At 48.6% G+C, this 23,270-nt stretch overlaps 1 protein-coding gene across 1 annotated transcript in view; it reads left to right on the top strand.

Annotated features, from left to right (window-relative positions):
- cntnap2b (contactin associated protein 2b) overlaps window positions 1–23,270 on the top strand; it is a 296,355-nt gene that overhangs the window by 94,258 nt on the left and 178,827 nt on the right. Inside the window, exons 9-10 of the mRNA XM_056293762.1 lie at window positions 12,498–12,647; window positions 22,166–22,328. Of these exons, the coding sequence (XP_056149737.1) occupies window positions 12,498–12,647; window positions 22,166–22,328 (313 nt within the window). The remainder of the gene's footprint in view (window positions 1–12,497; window positions 12,648–22,165; window positions 22,329–23,270) is intronic.

The raw sequence follows: 23,270 nt of genomic DNA, 5'->3' as shown, positions 1-23,270 counted from the left end.
CAGAGATCCTGCGGCAGTTGGAGACCATCACGGCGGCTCTCACCACCCAGCCACCGGGCCAGCCTGCCCCTGGAGTCGTGGGTAACCCGCCCCCTGGGCCAGCTGCCCCAGTTAACCCTGTGGAGCTCAACCCAGTTCCCCGGGAACCCTGCCTCTCCAGCCCACGACCATTTGATGGCGACTTTGAGACCTGTGCCACGTTCATCATGCAGTGTGAGCTGGTCTTCCTGCACCAACCCAGCATGTTCACGTCTGATGCTGCCCGTGTCGCTTACGTGACCAACCTGCTCACAAGCCGAGCAGCCCAGTGGGCCACTGCTTCCTAGTCCATGAGGGCCAGTTTCTGCCTCACCTACGGGGACTTTGTGGCGGAACTACGGAAGGTTTTCCACCATCCAGTCGGTGGCCAGGACCCTGGTGCTCGGCTGAGCAGTTCAGGCTGGCTGCAGCTGACAGCGGATGGAACGACCAGTCACTTCGGGTCACCTTCTGGAGAGGTCTCAGCGAGGCTGTCAAGGACCAGCAAGCCACCCGGGAGGAGCCCACATCCCTCGATGACCTGATCAAACTCGCCATCCACATCGATGGACGCCTCCGGGAGAGGAGGCGTGAGCGAGCCCTGTGTGGATCCCCGTCCATTCCCCAGTCGTCCAGCACTCCTGAGAAGACCCCTACTCCTGCTCGCCCCACTTTCCCTGTGGCCGTTTCTCCCTCCGCGCCCCAGACCACGACGGGGGAGGAACCTATGCAGCTGGGGCACACGCGCCTTAGTCCGGCCGAACGAGAGGCCCGGTTCAAGGAGGGTCAATGCCTCTACTGCGGCCAGAAGGGACATCTGATCAGAGGTTGCCCCACTCGGCCAAAAAACTAGGCTCACTGGGGCCCCGAGATATCCTAGTGAGCCGCCTTTCCTCTTCCCGCTGTCCTGCCCCACAGAACCATCTGGTTAGCGTTACCCTGGCCTGGGCTGACCAGCGGCTCATGGTGGGTGCACTCCTCGACTTGGGAGCTGATGAGTGTTTCCTGGACTCAGAGTTTGCTGCCCAGGCTAACATCCCGCTAGAGACGCTGGAGAAGCCCATGGAGCCTTCACGCTGGACGAGCGCTGCCTGGCCAGCGTCACCCAACGCACCCACCCTGTCTCTCTCACCATAGCAGGGAACCATGTGGAGGGACTTCGGTTCTTCATCATCCAGTTCTCGTTAGTCCCTGTGATCCTAGGGCGCCCCTGGTACGTGCAGCATGAGCCACACACCACAGGAGTGGAGCTCCTCCTGTCATGCCCAGTGTCTCCAGGCTGCTCCCGGCCCATCCCCCCTAATGCCCCGCGGGGGGCGGGGCATTAGGGGCACTCCTCAACAGAGGACAGGTCGGGGGGACCTCTCCTCTGTTGCCCCTGAGAACCATGAGCTAGGTGAGGTTTTCAGCAAGACCCTGGCCCAATCTCTTCCGCCTCATCGGCCTTATGACTGTGCTATCGACCTCCACTCTGGGGCAACCCTTCCCAGGAGTCGTCTGTACAATCTGACCATCCCCGAGAAGGCTGCGATGGACGAGTAAATCTCCGAGTCCTTGGCAGCGGGGCTCATTCAGCCCTCGTCCTCCCAGGTGGCAGCTGGATTCTTTTTCGTGAAGAAGAAGGACGGGGGCCTCCAACCCTGCATTGACTATCACCAACTCAATGAGATAACCATCAAGAACAAGTACCCCCTCCCCCTCATGAGTTCCACCCTTGAGCCCCTCGCCCAGGCTACTGTGTTCACTAAGTTGGACCTCCGGTGTGCCTATCATCTGGTCCGGATCCGGAAGGGGGACGAGTGGAAGACAGCCTTTAAGATGCCCCGGGGTCATTATGAGTACCTGGTCATGCCGTTCGGCCTCACCAATGCTCCGGCGGTATTCCAGGCTCTCATGAATGACATTCTCCGCGACTTGCTCGATGAGTTTGTTGTGGTCTACCTCGATGACATCCTCATCTTCTCCAGGACCCTCGAGGAACATGTCCAGCATGTCCGCCGGGTACTCGAACGTCTTCCCCGGAACCGGCTCTTCGTCAAGACAGAGAAGTGCCGGTTCCATTCCCCTTCCGTTGACTACCTGGGCTTCGTCGTTGAGAGGGGACAGACCCGGGCCGACCCCCGCAAGATCCAGGCTGTGGTGGACTGGCCCGATCTCACATCCCGGAAGGAATTACAGAGCTTCCTCGGGTTTGCGAACTTCTATAGGAGGTTCATCAGGAACTACAGCCTCGTGGCAGAACCTCTCACCAGGCTGACCTCCCCCTCCCAGCCGTTCATCTGGTCCCCGGCTGCCCGCTCTGCGTTCCAGTCCCTCAAGGAGAGGTTCACCAGCGCCCCGGTCCTGCTCCACCCAGACCCCAAGAGGCAGTTCATAGTGGAGGTGGACGCTTCGGACACCGGGTTGGGGGCTGTCCTCTCCCAGCGGTCAGCATCTGACCAGAGGGTCCATCCATGCGCCTTCTTCTCACGCCGGTTCCTCCCCGCCGAGGAGAACTATGATGTCGGGAACCGGGAGCTGCTGGCAGTGGTGGCTACTCTGGAGGAGTGGCGCCATTGGCTTGGGAGGGTGGAACAGCCGTTCACCATCTGGACTGATCATAAGAACTTGACGTTCATCCGAGCAACCAAGCGTCTCAATGGTCGGCGGGCACGGTGGGCCAGCTTCCTCAGTCGGTTTGACTTCATGCTGACTTATCGCCCCGGGTCCCGCAACACGAAGGCAGACTCCCTGTCCCGACAACACCCGAGGAGAGAGCCAGCTACAGAGGAGCCGGCTCCCATCCTTCCTGAGGCCAGGGTGGTTGGCGTGGTTACCTGGGGTCAGGCAGGCGTTGCGCTCCCAACCCGCCCCGAGCCACGTTCCTCCACGCCGCCTGTTCGTCCCGGACTCAGTCCGGTCCCGGGTTCTTCAGTTGGGCCATGCCAGTCAGTCTGCTTGCCACCCAGGTGTCCACCGCACCTTCACCTTCCTGGCTCGGCGTTTCTGGTGGCCCACCATGAGGATGGACATCAGGGACTTCGTAAAGGCCTGCTCCGTCTGTACTCGCAGCAAGGCCTCTCCCCAGGCACCCGCGGGTCTATTGCAGCCTCTCCCAACTCCAAGCCGGCCCTGGTCCCATGTGGCGTTGGATTTTGTCTCCGGACTGCCTCCCTCCCATGGTAACACTGTAATCCTGACAGTGGTGGACCGCTTCAGTAAGGGAGTGCAGCTGGTGGCCCTCCCCAAACTCTCATCAGCTTCTGAGACGGCGGACGTTCTGACGAGCCACGTGTTCCGTCTCCACGGCCTTCCCCAGGACGTCGTCTCGGACCGAGGACCCCAGTTCGTCTCCCAGGTATGGCGGGCTTTTTGTAAGGGGTTGGGTGCCTCTGTTAGTCTCTCCTCTGGATATCACCCACAGACTAACGGGCAGACGGAGAGGATGAACCAGAGCGTGGAGTCTGCCCTCCGGTGCGTGGCCACCAAGAAGCCCAGCTCCTGGAGCCGGTTCCTCCCCTGGGTCGAGTATGCCATCAACTCCCTGGTCAGCTCTGCCACCGGCCTCTCACCTTTTGAGGTGTCCCTGGGCTACAAGCCGCCTCTGTTTGCTGCGCAGGAGTCGGAAGTGGCAGTTCCCTCCATGCAGGCCCATCTGAACCAGTGTCGCGTCTGGGAGGTGACCAGAGCCGCTCTGCTCCGGGCAGCTGAGCGCGCCGGTCGGGGAGCCAACCGACGCCGGTCCCCAGCACCTACGTACCAACCAGGTCAAAGGGTGTGGCTGTCCTCGAAGGACCTCCCGCTTCAGTCCACCGCGAAGAATCTGAACCCCCGGTTTGTTGGGCCCTTTGAGATCAGGAAGGTGCTCAGTCGCGCGGCGGTGAGTCTGAAGTTTCCGGCTTCCTTGAAGATCCATCCTGTTTTTCATGTGTCTCGGGTTAAGCCTGTCTCCCACAGTCCTCTGATGCCTCTGGCCCCAGCTCCGCCTCCCCTGAGATCGTGGATGGGCACCCCCAGTGGAAGGTCCGCCGGCTGCTGGACGTCCGGCGCCGAGGACGGGGGTTCCAGTATTTGGTGGACTGGGAAGGCTACGGTCCAGAGGATCGTGGCTGGGTCTCCCGCCAACTCATTCTGGACACTGGGCTGCTCACTGAATTTCATCATTCCAATCCTGACAAGCCGGGCAAGTCGCCTGGTGGCTCCCGTGGAGGGGGGGGTACTTTTACGGCTCGCCCACCCCGCGCCGTGGCCCACCCCGCGCCGGCAGCCAATCAGCTCGTCAGGGCCGGGCTTAGTCGTCAGGGCTGGGCTTACGTTTGCTGGTCTCCCAGCGCCCGAAAGTACGCCAGATTAGGCTAACCCCATCTCTGCCTGGTGTCGTGCGCTTGGGGTCTTCCACAAACCCTAACACAAGGGTTCTTTCCAGAGGAAGTTCATCCTGGTCCAGATCTAAGTTCTTCATCTCTCCTGCCAGTTTAGACTTTGGAATAGAGTTGAGCACCTTCCGGCTGTTGCTTACCCATTTGTTGAGACAAAAAACCCCTTTAGCACAGACTTTGATCAGATCCTGACACATTGATATGGCTGCTTCATCTGTAGCAACAGATTTCAGGCAGTCATCCACGTAGAAATTCTGCAACACTGTCTCTACCACTTCAGCTTTGAACTGCCCACTGTGGCTTCCAGCACACTTTCTCAGAGCAAAACTGACACAGCTAGGTGAAGACGTAGCCCCAAACAAGTGTACAATCATTTTGTGCTCAGTCAAGTCTTGGTTACAGTCACCACCTGTCCACCAAAGGAATCTGAGTAAATCAGAGTCGTAATGAGGCACTCTAACCTGATGGAACATTGCTTCCACATCTGCCATGATTGCAACGGGTTCTTGTCTGAATCGGATGACAACGCCAGTTACACTACTGGTCAGGTCTGGACCTTGAATAAGCTGCTCTTTTAAGGAGGTGCCCTGATGGGATGCAGCGCAGTCGAACACAACTCTCAGTTTCTGTTTCACTGGGTGGTATACTGCATGGTGCGGTATATACCACAATTTCCCTTCCCTTCCTTGTGTGTCAATTCTTCATTGGACAACTGCATTGCATAGCCCTTTTGAATAAGCTGTTTCATGAAATTTGTGTATTCCTGTTGAAAGCAGGCATTCCTGATTAACTTCCACTGTGAGTTGTGTGCTCGCTGTTAAGCTATATTGCGATTATTTGGCATATTTACCATTTTGCTCTTTAGAGGTAAACATATGGTGTAATGTCCATCCACCAGTTTAGCTGATTCCATGACCATGTCCATGAACTGATGATCTTCTCTAGACAACTCTACTTCATCATGTTTTCCTCCCTCGGGGAAATCTATCTTGAACGGTTGAAGCCACAGGTTCTCTAAACAGGCCACAGATATACAATTCACCTTTGTCTTTATCGGTTTTCTCATATCTGCGTGACTACAGAGTTCCCTTAAGGACCCAACTGGGGTCCAACCTAGTTTGGTTCTAACAGCGTATGGTCCATTACCAACACTGCTCACCACTTCCCACAGCTCCATAGCTTTGGGTACATTTGCTCCAAAGTCGGCCTCAATTTGAGGGAGATAGATTTGTTTGAGGTAAGACCACCTTTCAACATCCTTCTGCTGGGGTATGTTTTCTTTACCTGTAGGTATTGACCTTTGCATGAAGACATCTGGAAGTTCAAGGAACTCGTCACCTGACAAACTGCTGACCTCCAAGCCAGACACCGCGTAAGTGCATACAGGTTTCTCTTCGTTCATGGTTCTCAGCAGTATGTCAGTCTTCCTTCCACTGAGCTTTAACTTATCCATCAATGCCTTCATACAGAATGTGGCAGAGCTCCCTGGGTCCAGAAAAGCGTAAGTCTGCACCACCACACTTCCCTTCTTTGCTTTGACGTGGACAGGAAATATTGCGAGTGTGCAGTCATCTTCTGCGGCCCCAGTAAGCTCATAACCCTCAGATTCTGCACAGACAAATGCACTCAAAACTGTTTGACCTTTAGTTTTCAGTCCTCTTCTTTGGCTCAGCAACCTTGTTCTTTTTATTAATGTGCAGCAGTGTGGGATGACCTAAAGAACACACCTGAGAGCTCACCTTTACTTTACAGGCTTTGCTCATGTGACCATGCTTCAAGCAGCTAAAACACAGTCCTTTACCTCTCAGGAATTCCAACTTGTCTTTGTGTGGCTTGTCTTTTAGTTTACTACATGACTCTATGGTGTGTTCACCCTTACAGAAGAGACATGTCCTTGTCGTAGGTGTGATGGGATTCGTGTGTTCTGTTTGCACTGCATCTTTCGTTTGATGATCCAATGGTATAGCGCTTGTGATGAACGACTTCTTGATTCCACTTCTTTTCTGTGCTCTATGATCATCTTGTTTAGTTGTGGATCCTTTAGCAATTGTGCCGTCCTTTATATCGTCAAAGACTGGATGAACCACAATTTTGGCCTGTTTGTTTATGAACTCAACCAGATCTTTAAACCTGACTCTCTTGTCGCATTACCCCTGTACACTACACACGACAGCTCTCCACCTTTCACGTAGCTTGTATGGAAGCTTTGCTACAATAGCCTTTAAGTTCACAACATTATCCAGTTCTTCCATGTAACTCACTTCAGTCATGGTATTACAGCACGCCGTTAGAGTGAAAATGCATCTAAAGCTTCTCTATCCTCTGGCTTGATAGGTGTCCAGCTCAAGACCTTGTTCATGTTGGCTACAGCAATCATGTAATCATTCCCAAAATGCTCTTTGAGCAGCTGTTTAGCCCTGCAGTAACCTACATCTGACTTCATATGAAGACAGCTTTTTATCAACTTTTGAGGTGGACCACTAGTGAACTGCTCTAAGAAGTATAGACGGTCCTTATAACTTTCGGTGCGGGATTCTACTCCATGCTCAAAGGCTCTTCCAAAAAGATTGTAGTCTAAAGGATCACCGCTGAAGATAGAGATGTCTAACGGTGGCAAGGTCATTATTTTGTGCTGCTGCACCATCAACTCTGTAATGCTATTCTGGCGTGTCATGACACTGCAGAGCGTTTCTTCTGCATGATCATCTGCAATAAAGTTACGAGACTGACCTACACCAGTGGGCAGGGGACAAAGTGGCCTGAATTCTTCATCTCCGTTTTCTGTGTTGACTATTGGCTCTGCATGTAGTGGTAGAACTCCAGATTAATTAGTCATTCGACATGTAGGATTTACTTACAATAAGCGCACAGTTTCAAAATGTTCTAGTAATTTGATTTTAGTGTCAGAGGCAGCAATAGCAGTTTGTAGTTCTAATTCTTCCCTTTTGCCTTCAACTCAATTAACCGGCGTTCAATATCTTGCTTCTGCTTGAGAGCAGCAGCCTTTGCAAGTAATGTGGCTCTCTCTACCTCAGCCTTGAGGTGCGCTGAGGAAGCACTGGAGGACGCCTTGCTTCCAATGTCTGACCCACAACGTCTACTCTTAATGCTCGAAGCAAATTACGCCATTGATACACTGTCTGTAGGCTTTACCTCTGCATCACAGCGTCTAGCTTGCTCTACCCGCTCCTCGACTGCCTTTATCCACATTTCCCTTTATACGACTTATTTTAGACTCCTATGAATTTTGATCTTCAGAGAACTTGTCGTCAACGATTAATTGTTTTATATTATAATTTAGCTTGTTTATTTCCCCAAGCATTTACGTTAGCATCATCTTCCATTAGCCACTCAAGCTCATTTGCTTGGTTGGTTGGTTAGCTGTCCTAGCATAGTTCTTCTAGACTGTGTTAACCTATGCAGTTTGTCCTCGGCATCCTTTTCCATCATTTTCACATTCCTCTTTTGACGAGGTAGCTCCTCAAACCCTTCTTCCATATTTCCACGTTACTTTGAAACGTCTTCAAATTAAACAATGCTAGTGATACATTTTTTACTGCTTTCCATGATGCCGTTCTTTTTACCGTCGCTCACCAGTGCTCGGGTAATCCTCGTCAGCGAGTTTCCCTGCTGTCCACAATGCCTTAAAGCCGTCTCGATCTTCCTTTACCACTTGGAGCAAGAGTGTTTTTCTGACAAAGATGTAAGGGCTGCTATAACTATCCCCCAAAACCTAAACTAAATAAAAGAGAAGAGCTTTATTGCTGACGTGTGTTCCACTTGTCTGTTTGGTCCAAGAGTGATTCTTCCTTTGCCTTTTAAATATTCATTTAAACTTGCTTGAAGACATACAGTGAAATAATGAATTGCATCCATGAAATAATAACTTTTAACCTGACCCAATACACGTATGCACCAAGCACAAATACACGTAGGCTATGCACATTCAGAAAAACCGTATGGCTCCACTTTTCCCTCTAGGCAACTCGTTATTCCGCTTATTTCCCCTAACCAGAGTGCGTTAACCCAGGAACACTCTTCTCCAGTTCTTAAATTGACATGCACCTACTTAAGACTACACAGCAAACTTAATACAAACATAAAGAAAGCAGTTACCTACCTAAAGTATGTGTAAAAATAAGTATTTAAACTAATTGTTCAAATTACTAATTAAAACATTAACTATTAACCATTAGGAGACATTTGGCTCCTACAGCTGGGGCTTCCCTTGAATCTTCAGACTCTGCCTCCTCCACTGAGGACATGTAGGTCGGATTCAGGAGCTCCTCAAAATGTTCTTTCCACCGCTCGACAACATCCCCAGTCCAGGTCAACAATTCCCTTCCCTGGCTGAACACAGCCGGAGTCAAGCCCTGCTTCCCCTTCCTGAGTCGCTGGATGGTTTGCCAGAACTTCCTTGAGGCCAGCCGAAAGTCCTCCTCCATAGCCTCACCGAATTCCTCCCACACCCGAGTTTATGCTTCGCAACCGCCGAAGCAGCAGCCCTTCTGGCCTCCCTGTACCTGTCTGCTGCTTCAGGAGACCCCTGGGCCAACCAAGTCCGAAAGGCCTCCTTTTTCAGCCTGACGGTTTCCCTCACCACCGGTGTCCACCAGCGGGTTCTTGGGTTGCCACCTCGACAGGCACTGATAACCTTTTGACCACAGCTCCTGCCTGCTGTATCTACAATAGAGGCTTTGAATGTGGCCCACTCAGACTCCATGTCCCAAGCCTCCCTTGGGATACACAAGAACTTCTCCCGGAGGTGGGAGTTGAAGACCTCATGGACGGGCCTCCACCAGACGTTCCCAGTTCACCCCCACTACACGTTTGGGGTGGCCAGGTCTATCCGGCAGCCTTCCCTGCCATCTCATCCTACTCACCACCAGGTGGTGATCAGTTGACAGCTCTGCTACTCTCTTCACCCGAGTGTCCAAAACATATGGCCGCTTATCTGATGATACGACCACAAAGTCTATCATCGATCTTCGGCCTAAGGTGTCCTGGTACCAAGTACACTTATGAACTACCTTATGTTCGAACATGGTGTTTGTTATTGCCAATCCATGACTCACATAGAAGTCCAATAACAAGGCACCGCTCGGGTTCAGACTGGGGAGGCCGTTCCTCCCAATCACGCCCCTCCAGGTTTCTCCATCATTGCCCACGTGAGCGTTGAAGTCCCCCAACAGAACTATAGAGTCCCGAGGTGGAGCCCTATCCATGACACCACCCAGAGACTCCAAGAAGGCCGGATACTCCAAACTGCTAATCAGTGCATAAGTACACACAACATTCAGAGCCTTCCCCCCAGCGACTCGCAGTCATATAGAGACAATCCTCTCATTCCCTGGGGAGAACTCCAACATGGCGGCACTCAACTGGGGACTTGAGTATCTCCACACCCGCCCGATGCCTGTCACCTTGGCCAACTCCGGAAAAATAAAGTTCAGCCCCTCTCCAGGTGTTTGGTACCAGAGCCCATATTATGTGTGGAAGCGAGTCCAACTATATCTAGTTGGTACCGCTCCACCTCCCACACCAGCTCAGGCTCCTTCCCTGCCAGAGAGGTGACATTCCACATCCCGAGGACTAATCTGCGATGCCGGAAGTCAGTACGCCCCGGTCCCCGCCTTTGCCTGCCGCCCGGCCTGCATTGCACCTTACCCCAATTCTCATCCCCACGTGTGGTGGGTCCATGGGGTGGTGGCTCCATGTTGTTGTTTTTGGGCTGGGCCCAACCGGACCCCATGGGCCAAGGCCCGGCCACCAGATGCTCGCCAGGGAGTTCCTCTCTCAGGTCTAGCTCCAGGAGGGGGCCCCGGTTTCCCTTTTCCGGGCGAGGTGCTATAACTCTGCTGGTGTAAATTCATTGGGTTTTTTGGGAATCGCCCTTAGTCTGGCTCCTCCCCTGGGACCAATTTGCCTTGGGTGACCCTACCAGGGGCTATTGCCTCCTACAACAAAGCTCCCAGGATCACCGGGACACACAAACCCCTCCACCACATTAAGGTGATGATTCTCGGAGGAGTCTACTTAAACATGTTAAATATAATGTAGTTGTATAATGCAAATAATTATGAAATAAAAGTGGTTTCTAGTCTGTGTGCCTATCAGCAACTATTAATTATTGGTTCCAAATGGTATTTGGTTGATTTCTGTGTGAATGCTTATACTTCCCGGGTGAGTTGCGCTGGCCAAATGATACCTTATGCAAGCCCTCAAACGTTTGGCGAGCAGGTGACCTGAAGCTGCTGTCTGATTGGTTTCTTCAGATTTTCCATGGGGCACAGTTCTGTGCGCACCAGACACTCCCACTTTTACTGGCAGCAAATTGGTATTGTTTTAATGTTTTTTTATCTAATGTGATTGGACAATTCTCGTGGCTGTCAATCATGTTCACACACCCACCACCACGCCTCGTCTCGACTGTCAATCATTCACCATCTATGAGCCCTGATGAAATCTATAGCCTACGTTGTCCTTCTTAATAACTTTGTGACTGTGTGTACTTTAAAGTAGCTGTGAGGCGTGCTGCTTCAAGGTCAATTGCGCCCCTCCCCCCAAAAAAGAAAATAGCACCAGCCGCCACTTCATTTGCGTGCTATTTTCAATTCAACTGTCCCTTCATCTGTCTGCGGCTGCGTTTGCACTACATCACCGAAAAGACTTTCTCTGTTCTGTGACGGCATCGTCCTCAACCACGTGCACTTTCTTCGATCTACACATCTTAGCGAAGTGGTTCTTTTTCCGTATGCAGGGCAACTGCGTGATGCTTGCTCAGTTCAAAATCTTTTGCAATTAAACTTGCGTGCTTCTTTTTCACTTTCTTTGGTTTTATTTTTCTGTTCATTCCTTCGTGTCTGCTTGTGTTTCACTGCATCTATGTGCTTGCTTTCACGTGCAGAGGTTTGTGCATTACGCTCCTCGTCATGCATTTGCAGAATTTGGGCTTTAGTCGTTTCCGACGCAATCCATATTTGGATAGCTTCTTCAAGAGTCGTGTCAACTTCTCTTAAAACTTTGTCTCATTGCATCTGACGTGATCCCACAGACAACTCTGTCTCCGATAAGGGATTCTTACAATTATCCAAACTTGCATGACTTCGCACTTAGCTTTAGCTCTGGAATGCAATGGCTAATAGACCCGTTATCGCGTGACGTAAAAGCTGCGTTGTAAACAAGATGTGCGCGCAGAACGTGTGGCAAAACATGGCCGAGAAACAACCTATGAAAGTGTATAAAACTTAAAATTAAACGGAGAATATTTAGAAATTTGAGAAAATGGAAATCTGAGAATATGTTGACGGTCTAAACAAGGAAGACAGAGAGTATTACGGGTCGAAACGTGCGCTAAGCACTGGAGAAAAACTTCCCGATCCGTTAGTGAAGGAAAACCAATTTTGCTTCATCAAATCAAATGTAAACCCTTGTAGTGTGGAAATTGCAGGAAAGAAGAGACGGACACTTTCTCTCATTGACTACACGAATGCATGTGTCTTTTATTTCAGACTTGCTAGCCCTTGACTAACAGGTCGGACCCTAGTTGACTCATTAGCGCGGTCGCCCATAGTCCGGGCTGCCCGGGTTCGATTTCCGGCTAAGGCGGATTCCCAGCTGCCCCTGAATATGTTACAACTCTTTCAAGGATGCACTTCCTTGATAAGGAGGAACGCTTATTTAAACAAGGAGTCAAAGAGGCCATCTATGTGAAGAAGGAACAACCATCCCTGAACCGGGGGGCACAGAGTACATCTGTCGCCATCTTATAATGCTGTGATTGCAACTATTCCCCAATCCTCTATGAGTAGTACACATGGCCATTGTAACTGTAGTTAACCCGATAGTTGGTTGGTTCGTTATGCAACTATGCTGTTTATAAGGGTGGGAATACCTGCAGTCAGTTGAGTGGAGGGGTAGCTTAGCTGAGTGAGGAATCATTTCACCCACTAAACCTTGTGTCAGATGAACTGATTCAACTTTCTTTGATTTCCTTACCTAGATTATTGAGCATGCATCAAGACAAGATACTGTTTTTCTTTTGTAAGAGAGTAGGTACACGGTGCCTTTAGGGACTGTGTGCCTGATGTCTTATGCCACTTGATTTTTTTTCTCTTTCAGGATCTGGTTTGAATGATGGCCAGTGGCACAGCATCCATCTGAATGTCATGGATAACTATGCCATGTTGACTATTGATGGAAATGAGGCCTCCACCATCAGAACAGCCATCCCTTTTCAAATCAAGACTGGGGGGACCTACTACTTTGGAGGTAATTGACTCATAAATACAACACTTTTACCGCAGTAACTTTCCATTTTCCGTCAAATAACAGTACAGCTTCAGCATTTTTGACGTGCTGGATGCAGCATGATGTTAACACGCCACAATACTCCTTGTCTCATTTTTCAACACAGTTACCTGCATTTTTCAAATTGGGTGGAAAATAAACAGTGTTTCACTTCTCTTTAAAGATACAATGTGTAACATTTGGCTGTTTAGTGGCATCTGGCAGAGGAGGCACATTACCAGTCTGATATGCAGAGCTATATGTCACATCGACTGAAAGACTGCTGCCCCAAGTGATGGATTAATGTAGCCAAGTGCCTCTACATCCACATTCTTTAAAAAGACAAAATATCAAATACATGTAAGATTGTTATCTTCAAGATATGGTATGTGGCTGGTTTGAACATTGTTAAGATTTTTAATGATATAATAGGGGCCCTGTGATGGCCTGGCGGCCTGTTCAGGGTGTCTCCCCACCTGCTGCCCAATGGCTGCTGGGATAGGCTCCAGCATCTCCGCGACCCCAATTGGGATAAGCAGCTTGGATAATGGATGGATGGATTATCAATAGGGCTGTCAAACGATTAGTTTTTTAATTGAATTAATTACATGATATGCTGTTAATTATTTGAATTAATCGCATGAATCAATATTTTCTGAAAAACCCCCAGATGAAGATAATTCGACTCAAACGCATTACATTATTGTGGCACATGAGTACAGCATTGAATAGCAATATCAAAAGAGGATATTAGAAATCCATAAATTGTTTTATTTCGATTCGTTTTTCTAAACTAGTGTAGCGCCATTCAGGACATTCAGATCCGGCCGATTGCGTTCTCGAGAACTGCTCATCTGAACAATTTGACACGCCATACTAGGGTTGCAGAATTTTTCACTACCAATAGGGGACAAAAGGTGGCGTGCCGCGGCGGTGTGGGTATGGTGTTGTGTGACTATACAGTGTATTGTTTTAAGCTATTTGTCATAATGATAGCTAATCTTTTACAGTCAAATTAAAGCTCAATACACAACTCACACAAGCCTCGGTAACATTCGGTAGGTTTAATAATAGTTTGTTAATTTACAGCAGGTTCCTTTAACACAGTCCTTTATTTGAACCTTTACCTATCACCTTTACTATTAGTCAGAACACTTGTGACTCTTGCACTGTAGGTTAGACAACGTTATCCCCTTCTTGTTAATCCTACAAATGACACACTAGAAGTAACAATAGCTTCTGTATGCTGTAGTTTGGCAGAGGAATCAAACAGCAGAGACTCACAGAAGGTGTGCCCTCTGTGTACACAAACAGTGGTAGGGAATGAGTGCTTCTTATTCTTATTCACTTAAACTATGTATAAGTTGGAAATCACAACTTGGACCCTCACAACAACAAAAAACATTTAAAATCAAAAGAGGGAAAGAGGGGCATGCCTCTGCTCATCAAGTCTACTTTTCCATGGGTATTTTTTGTTGCTCTTGACCGGTTCAAGCAGCCTTTCGTCCTTTTGTGCAGCTGGAGAAAAGTCCTTACATGGCAAGTCACAGTTCACAGATATTTGAAGTTCATTTTTGTTCAGCTCTGTGCTACATCTGTTTCTTGAGTCTGACCAGTTAATGGCCGTCAGAGGAGAAATGAGACAATCCTGAACATGCTGATCAAGTTGGCTTTCCCTGTGTTTTGGAAAACTGCCACCCACTTCTCATCGGTGGATTTTGTGGTATCCTGTCTGGCTTTCTGTATTTCCTCCCTGCTAGCACAAAACTCTTCATAGAGTTGGTCCATACTGACTGTCTCTGTCATTTTGAGGGCAGCCACCACCTGCTCCAGGTCAGTGAAGGAGAGCTCCTCGTGTAGGCCGATCAGTTTCATCATTACATTTTCCGATGAGAAATCAAACCACTTGTCAATCTATGCAATGACAGAGTCATAGAACTTCAGAAAGTCCTTTTGCTGCTTCGATCTTTGTGTTGACACTTGTCTGTCCATCAGCTGCTTGGTCTGGTATCCAAAAAAGCTGTCTTGTTTCCACTGAAGCATCTTCGCTTTGAATTTGCCCAACACCTCGTAAACATCTGTGATGCAGAGCATCGTTCTCTCCAGCGAGTGTGTCGAGTGTGTCAAAAACACATCCACACTGTGGAAAAAGCACAGATAAATCTCAGCAGCTCCAGTTTTTTCTTCGTGCTCAAAAATCCTCTTCAGTGCCACAGGACAGGTCTCCGCAAGGGACCTGAAGTATGAGGTGAGAGCTGGCCAGCAGTGCAGGGGACGATCAACAGCTGGATGAAGAGACAGCCGTCACATGCAATCTTCACGCAGAATTTCATGCCACTCAATGTCAACAAAGGCAAATAAATAAATAAATAAATAAATAAAAATGCACGCTGTTCCTCTCTTCTGGAAACAGATACTGAGAAGTGGCTGTAGATCTTTAAAAGGAGTGACTCAATATCCACTGACAGCTGATAACAGACGTGCTTGCAGGTGTTATGAGCTATGTGAGCCGCGCAGTTAGCTTTCAGAATGCCACTCTTGGCACTGCTCAGTAACTGGTAAACAGAGTGGTGCTTCCCAGAGTTGACATTGGCATTATCTGCTGCATAGGCTGTGATGTGTTTAATCCCCAGTTCATAATTTCCAGACAGTTCTTCAGAGCTTGATGCATACCATTTGCAGTTTCTTCACTGTCTTCATAAAAGCCAGGTTTATTTGCACTGCACTCCATCGGACACAGAAAAATATCTCACGCACACAAGAAACATTTTTCTATTTCCCTTGTTTGAGGCATCGGTGGCCACCGAGTAAAACACAGGCTCACCTTCAGTCGGGGACAGGTCATCCAGAATATCCCGCACAGCCTTTGGTCCTAAAACATTCATTGTGATCATCTCAGCTTTCGTTCTTCCCAAGTGCATCTTCTTCACAACATTTGAGTCATGAAACAACACACCGTTGAGCTTAACAAACAGCCAGTGCTGTTGTAGCTGAGTCCATGTTTAACAGTATAATACACGTACGAGGCTTCACTTGCCACAATTTTGTCATTTTCCACAGTAGATGCCATGAAGAATGCATCGATTGCACCTTTAGCTAGTGTGGCCTTCTTGTGCATTTCTGTGGAAGCATGCTGAGTCAGGTCATTTTCACCTCCATGGCCAACTGAAAATTCCCTGCAACATAAAGTATCTGTACTTTATGTCGCAGGTTCGAATCCCCGTGTGACCTCCGGCTTTGTCGGGCGTCCCTACAGACGCAATTGGCCGTACCTGCGGGTGGGAAGCCAGATGTGGGTATGTGTCCTGGTTGCTGCACTAGCGTTTCCTCTGGTCGGTCGGGGCGCCCGTTCGGGTGGGAGGGGGAACTGGGGGGGAATAGTGTGATCCTCTCGTGCACTACGTCCTCCTGGCGAAACTCCTCACTGTCAGGAGAAATGAAGCGGCTGGTGACTCCACATGTATAGGACGAGACATGTGGTAGTCTGCAGCCCTCCCCGGATCAGCAGACGGGGGAAGAAAATCCCCCAAAAAAACTTAACTTATGGGATTGTTAACGTGTCCATTTAGTATTAAATTTGATGCAATTAAATGTACTACTTCATTTTCCGTACACGTGGTGGCTAGCATGTCAGCTGTCCAGGAGAGCAGTCAGAGCACACCCCTTTCATTGCCCTGGTTGCACTTTTTAATTAATTTGATAATAAACTGAACTAAACTGTTTATAGGCATTATTCTGTCCTACGTGTCTGTGTCCATGTATAAACAGGCCGACAGATAGCCAACATGAAGAATCCCAAAGAAATACAGAGTCCCGGTCCAAGTTGAGGAACTTTACTGAAGAACTTTGAGAATTCAAACCTTTTTTGTAAAACTGTATAGGGGGGCAATACAGAGAAATAATGTTTCAATAAACATTGCATAAATTATAAAATGTTATCACATGTCTATGACATAACTACATAACACATGTAAATAACTGCACATGACTGCATGTAAATAATAATTGTAGGCTACATAACTGCATGTAAATAGCTGCACATAACCTAGGAATTACGAAATCACACATGATTTATGAATGACTTATGAACTAATTGTAAATAATGTACATATGACATAGATCAATATGCTATAATATAGGCGGAATACGGGCAGACAGAATAACGTGACATTTCTACCACGGAGCTGACACAGCTAACTAGCAACCGAAAGCCTGGCTGGCTAACTAGCTAACAGAAAATGGGAGAAGCTAACGTTACACATAGCTATTTTCATATTAACATGAATACAACGACGTTCTTATAACAGACATCATCACTCACTTAAATAATGTCGCAACTGAACCTACAGACGATGCTCTCCAAGGCACAAACGTAGATAGAAGCAATAAACACAGGAGCTGGGGAAATTGTCCGTGATGGTGGAGGGAAGTGAGTAATCCGTTCTGAGGTTTAAAAGTTCCTGACGGTTGTAGAAGAGTGCATGACCTACACTTGTAAATAAACTTAAAACTAACATATAAATAACAAAGAAAACACGACACTGAACAGGGAGCCGCAGTAGCCGCTGCGTCCAGCGCGCCGCCATCTTGAATCTGGAACAAAGCAAGGTGGCGAAGGCAATGTGATGCTCTGGGCAATGTTCTGCTGAGAAACCTCGGGTCCTGGCATTCATATGGATGTTAATTTGACACGTGATACCTACCTAAGCATCATTGCAGACCAGGTACACCCTTTCATGGCAACGCTATTCTCTGATGGCAGTGGCCTCTTTCAGCAGGATAATGCACCCTGCCGCACTGCAAAAAAATGTTCAGGAATGGTTTGAGGCGGTGCTGAATCTCATCGTCCACTGTGCAATTGTCAGATAGCATGCTTCCCAGATATTTGAAGGCAGAAACAGTGGCCCCCCTTCTGCTGTGTAGGTTGTTGGGCGGCTTGGGAGGCCGGCAGTCATCTGACAGATTACCTCTATCTTGGGTGTTGATGATCAGTCCCATTCTCCTGTATGCAGTTACAACTGCCGACAGAGTGTTTTGTAGGGCTTCTGGTGTCTGGGCTACCAGGGCACAATCATCAGCATACTGCAGCTCAATAATGTTCTCAGAGGTCAATTTGGTGGTTGCCTGAAACCTCCTGATGTTGGATAGGTTACCATCGAACCTGAAGTCAATGGTGACGCCAGCCTGCTTCTCCATCCTCCTTCGTAACGGTGTTGTAACGGAGACTAAGAAGATATTGAAGAGGACTCGGGCTAGCACACATCCTTGTCTGACTCCAGTCTGCACACCAAAGGGCTCAGAACTGTGGTTCCCCACTACCACTCGGGCCATCATTCCTGAGTGAAACTGTCCAAGGACGGTGAGAAACTTGGGTGGACATCCAAATTTCTTCAGGACTTGCCACAGCAGGGCCCGATTAACTTATCAAATGCCTTTGAGAGGTCTATGAATGCTATGTATAGATCCTTGTGCTGTTCTCTGCATTCCTCCTGGAGCTGGTGTGTGACAAAGATCATGTCAACAGTCCCTCTATCCTTTCGGAAGCCGCATTGTGACTCTGGTATGACCCGTTCAGCTATTGCGAGTGTTAGTCTGCGGAGCATGATCTTGGCTAGGACCTTTCCGGCAATGGCCAGTAGTGAAATACCCCTACTGTTGGAGCAGATGGATTTGTCTCCTTTGTTTTTATAAATGGTCACAATGTTGGCATCATTCCACTGTTGGGGGACACACTCACAACTCCACACCTCAAGGATATAGAGATAGTGTCCTTGTACAGAAGTAGCCTCCTTCCTTGAGGATTTCAGCTGGAATATTATCAGGTCCAGGGGTTTTGTTGTTTTTCAGGGTCTTGACTGCATGTAGGATTTCTTTGAAAGATGGTGCGAGGTCTAGGTCTTGCAAAGTAGGCTGTTCAGGGAGCTCCGCCAGTACAGTTGAGTCCACTGGGGTGGGCTGGTTGAGCAGGGTGTTAAAATGCTCAGTCCACCGCTCCACTAACAGGGCCTGATCCTTGATGAGAGTTGTTCCATCAGCAGACCTAACGGGTGTCAGGGAGCAGTTTCTGGGGCCATAGATGGCCTTAACTGCATCATAGAAACCATGCATGTCGTTCCTGTCTGCATGAGCCTAGATTTCGTTGGCTTTCAAAATCCACCACTCATTTTGCAGATTCCACCTAGTTGCTTGGGCCTCAGAGTGGAAGTCTTGCCATTTTTATCTTGAGAAGTTGTGATAGTGGGTTGCTGAGGGCAGCTCTGTGTGCCTTATGCATGTTGTCCAGGAGGGTGGAGATCGTTATCCAACCAGTCCTGATGTTTCTTGGTTTTGAAGCCAATGGATTGGGCTGCATGGTCAAAGAGGGTGCTGCTCAGAGAGGTTCACTTCTCATCCATCCCAGACTCTGAGTTGATCAGCTGTTCAATGTCAACTAACTTGCCGGCTAGACAACGACCGAAGGTGTTTCGGGTGTCGCTGTTGGAAAGTTTCTTTTTTAGCCTGGTGTCTCAAGGGTCGGACATGCACTCTGACTTTTGTCAGGATCATGCAGTAGTCTGTCCAGCAGTCTACTCCTCACATAGCTCTCGTAAGGAGCACGTCTTTAAGATCAGCCCGCCTCATGATAGCATAATCAAGCAGGTGCCTGTGTTTGGATGCATCCAGGATGCCTTGTATTTATTCTTTTGTTGGAAAATGGTGTTTGTGATGGTGAGGTCATGTTCCGAGCACAGACTAAGAAGTCTTATGACATTGGGGTTGACTTTTCCAATGCTATGTGGCGCCAATCACTCCATTCCAACTTTGCATGTTCTTCCCAACTCGTGCATTAAAATCACCAAGCAAAATGACTTTGTCGCTCCTTGGGATGTTGATGAGTAAATCGTCGAGTGCCTGGTAGAGGCGATCTTTCTTTTCATCATGGGATAGTAAAGTTGGAGCATAGGCACTTATCAAGGTGATATATCGGCATTTTACGAGGGGTATGCGGAGAGCCTTCAGCCGTTCACTTATGCCCACTGGTGTTTCTTCGAGTTTAGATAAGGGACTTTTCTTGATTGCAGAACCAATTCCATGGATGTGTTGACCTCCTATGGGGTATCCCTTCCAATAGAATGTATAGCCCTCTCCTACTTCGTTGAGCGAGCCCTCTTCAAGGAGCCTGGTCTCACTTAGTGCCGCCACATCCACATAATAGTGCTTCAGCTCGCTGGCAATAAATGCTGTTCTGCGTTGATGTCTGTCTGTACCATGGCTGACATCCAGGAGTGTTCTTACGGTCCATGCTGCAATTCTTAGTGGTATAGTATGTGTTTTTCGACCACATAGTGGAATGGTCTGGCAGGTATGGTTTCCTGCCCGGGCACAGTGTTGAGTGAGCAATTTTTGGGCCACCTTTTCTAGGCCGTTCCCAAATGGGGTGAGCAGTGCGGTCCCTAAATAGGGCTGCTCAGACGCACAGGGGTCTGCCGGAAACAGCTGCCACTCAATCCCAGCTGCTAACGACCGTTGCCCTGTGCCGCTGGTGTGCAGAGTTCCAACTAAGAACTCCCAGCTCATTCAGACCTGCTCCCGTCACTGGATACTCCATCGCCGCCAGACTTTGTGAGGTCAGGGACTCAGGTAGCAGAAGAAGATACCTGCGCAGAGATGGTTTTTAAAGTGGCATGGGGGGTGCACGTCTCCCAACGCCACATGACTTGATTGTAGAGGAGATGGTTCTGATGACAAGGGGGATCCCTAGACGACCGGCACCTTCTCACAACTGCAGGAGGCTGCCGGAAATCCAGTTTTTTTTGGAAACCGCCTCAAAGTGTGCCTCCATAGCTTGCTTTTCTGTTGGGGTAAGCTCCCTTAGTCTTATGTCTTCCCAGACTCACCCACAAGGCAGCGGGGCAGTGGTTGATAGGTGCCAGGGCATGTCCACCAGGGTGGGCCTGCTCCTCTGAGATCCCCTGCCAAGTTAGCCTGGGGGCCGCACGACCCCAGTTACCATGTGTGGCCACGGGGAGGCCTGGCAGGAGTCTTGGTGAAGGAGAGGCTATGTACTGGCAAGGGAAGGCTTACACGCTAGGATGCTTCCCTGTTCGCCACAAAGGGTTGGCAGAACACATGCACCTTCCCTCCAACTACACGCTGCTGCACTAGACGCATCACAACACCCTGTGGGCAGCCACACACACACACACACACACACACACACACACACAAGCAAACACCCATTCATTCCTAGGGACAATTTAGTACGGCCAAGTCACCTGACCTACATGTCTTTGGACTGTGGGAGGAAACTGGAGCACCCAGAGGAAACCCACACAGACATGGGGAGAACATGCAAACTCCACACAGAGGATGGCCTGGGATGACCCACCAAGGTTGGACTACCCCGGGGCTCCAACCCAGGACCTTCTTGCTGTGAGGCAACTGCGCTAACCACTGTGCCACCATGTCGCCATTCATATAATTCATATTCATATATTTTTGATGGTGCAGTGTCATCGGGGAAAAGATACCGCGCCATCAAAACCTGGACTATCAGGCTGAGGAACAGCTTCTTCCCCAGAGCTGGAGCTTCCACCCCCCACCCCCCCACACACACACACACAAACACACCTGTCTATAGCTGCTGAGGACTAACTGGTATTAAAGCCGCTGCAATATGGACGACTATGTGCAATAACCCCATGCACTATTTTGAACTTTAAAAGCCGCTTCTATCTTTTATTGTCTTATCATCATTTTTGCTACCTCACTTATTTTTTCACTTATTTATACTAAATGTTGTTTGTTCTTGTTTTTATCTTGTGGGCGTGTGTTTTTTTTTCTTTAATTCATTTATCTTGTCTAGTGTTGCTGGTCTGAGAGTCACCAAACAAAATTTCGCTGTGTGCGCACAATGACAATCGGTCTTCTCTTACCTTATATAGAGGTCATTCACGTTACTCCAGTCGCAGATCTATATATGCTGGACCATACATGTTTCATACACTTGTAAAGTCCATGCTATGAAACTCGCCCATTTAATGATACACAACTTCCATGTACTTTATAAATTACGACATCTAAGGATCATTTACAAATATAACATATACATCCATCCATCCATTATTTAAACCGCTTATCCTGCTCACAGGGTGGCGGGGATGCTGGAGCCTATCCCAGTAGTCACTGGGCGGCAGGCGGGGAGACACCTTGGACAGGCCGCCAGGCCATCACAGGGAATAATAAATTATAATAATTCATCAGGAATATAATAAAGTGTATGTACAGATGATGGAAAGTATGCTTTCTTACACGATTCTTATAGCAAGAAACAGCAGTAGGCATGTATAATCATTGCAGCGGCAACCCTTGATGTGTGGTGGAGAACTGACTGTCCAAACTGTGGGCCACATAGCATACATTATCTGGTTGATAAGGCTCAAACCATTAATGGGCTCAGTGGTGGAAGTTTGACTCAACACCTTTCCACTAACCTTTACCTCTGTATTATTTATTCACAGGCTTTTCCCTGCATACGAACACACCTCCTCTTCAGCGCTCCTTCCAGGGCTGCATGCAAATGATACATGTTGACGACCAGCTGGCTGACCTCAAGGCTGTAGAGCAGGGCATCATTGGAAGCTTTGAAAATGTTAGCCTTGACATGTGTGCCATCATAGACAGGTTTGAGCCCACACACACACACACACACACACACACACACACACACACACACACACACACATATACACACAATAAGACACAGTCCCTCTAGGTCATTACCTCAAGCTTGGGTCTTCTACCAGAGGCCTGGGAGTTTAAGGGTTCTGCACAGTATCGTAGCTGTTCCTTGGAATGCACTCCTGGAGCCACTCTCCCAGTTTGGGGGTCACAGCCACTAGTGCTCATATTACCACTGGGACTATGTGGATTTCACCTTCCACATCCGATCTAGTTCTTTCCTCAGCCCTTGGTATTTCTCTAGGTTCTCATGTTCAATCCTCCCAATGTTGCCATCACTCAGGATAGCTACATCGATCACTACTGCTGTCTTCTGTTCCTTGTTGACCATCACAATGTCAGTTTGGTTAGCCAGCACCTGCTTGTTGGTCTAGAACTTGGAGTCCCACAGGAATTTAGCTCTACCATTCTCAACCACCTTTGGTGGTGTCTCCAACTGGCACTTGGGGACATCCAGTTTGTATTCAGTACAGATATTCCTGTACACTATCCCAGCCACTTGGTTATGCCTTTCAGTGTTTGCTTTCCCAGCTAACATTTTACACCCTGAGGTGGCCTAAAGGTTAGAGAAGCAGGCTAGTGACTAAAATGTTGCCAGTTTGAATTCCAGACTAGAAGAAACCACAACTGCTCCAGTGGAGCTGTTCCGTTCCCAGTGGACTGTGGTTATATTGGGAAATCCCAGGTGTGAGTGTGAAGCACAGCTTGGAAGAAGAAGAAAAAAAGACTCCTGAATGCACTATCTCAGAAGTGGTTTAAAAGGAATATATTATGATGAATTTAACAGCATTAGATGGACGTAGAGCCACTATTGTCTTGTTAGACTCTGATTGTGGCATATCCTGCCCCTGTGTGTGTGTGTGTGTGTGTGTGTGTGTGTGTGTG

This window comes from Lampris incognitus, chromosome 14 (genome assembly GCF_029633865.1).
Source record: "Lampris incognitus isolate fLamInc1 chromosome 14, fLamInc1.hap2, whole genome shotgun sequence".
NCBI lineage: Eukaryota > Metazoa > Chordata > Actinopteri > Lampriformes > Lampridae > Lampris > Lampris incognitus.
This window is presented reverse-complemented; position numbering and strand designations above follow the sequence as displayed.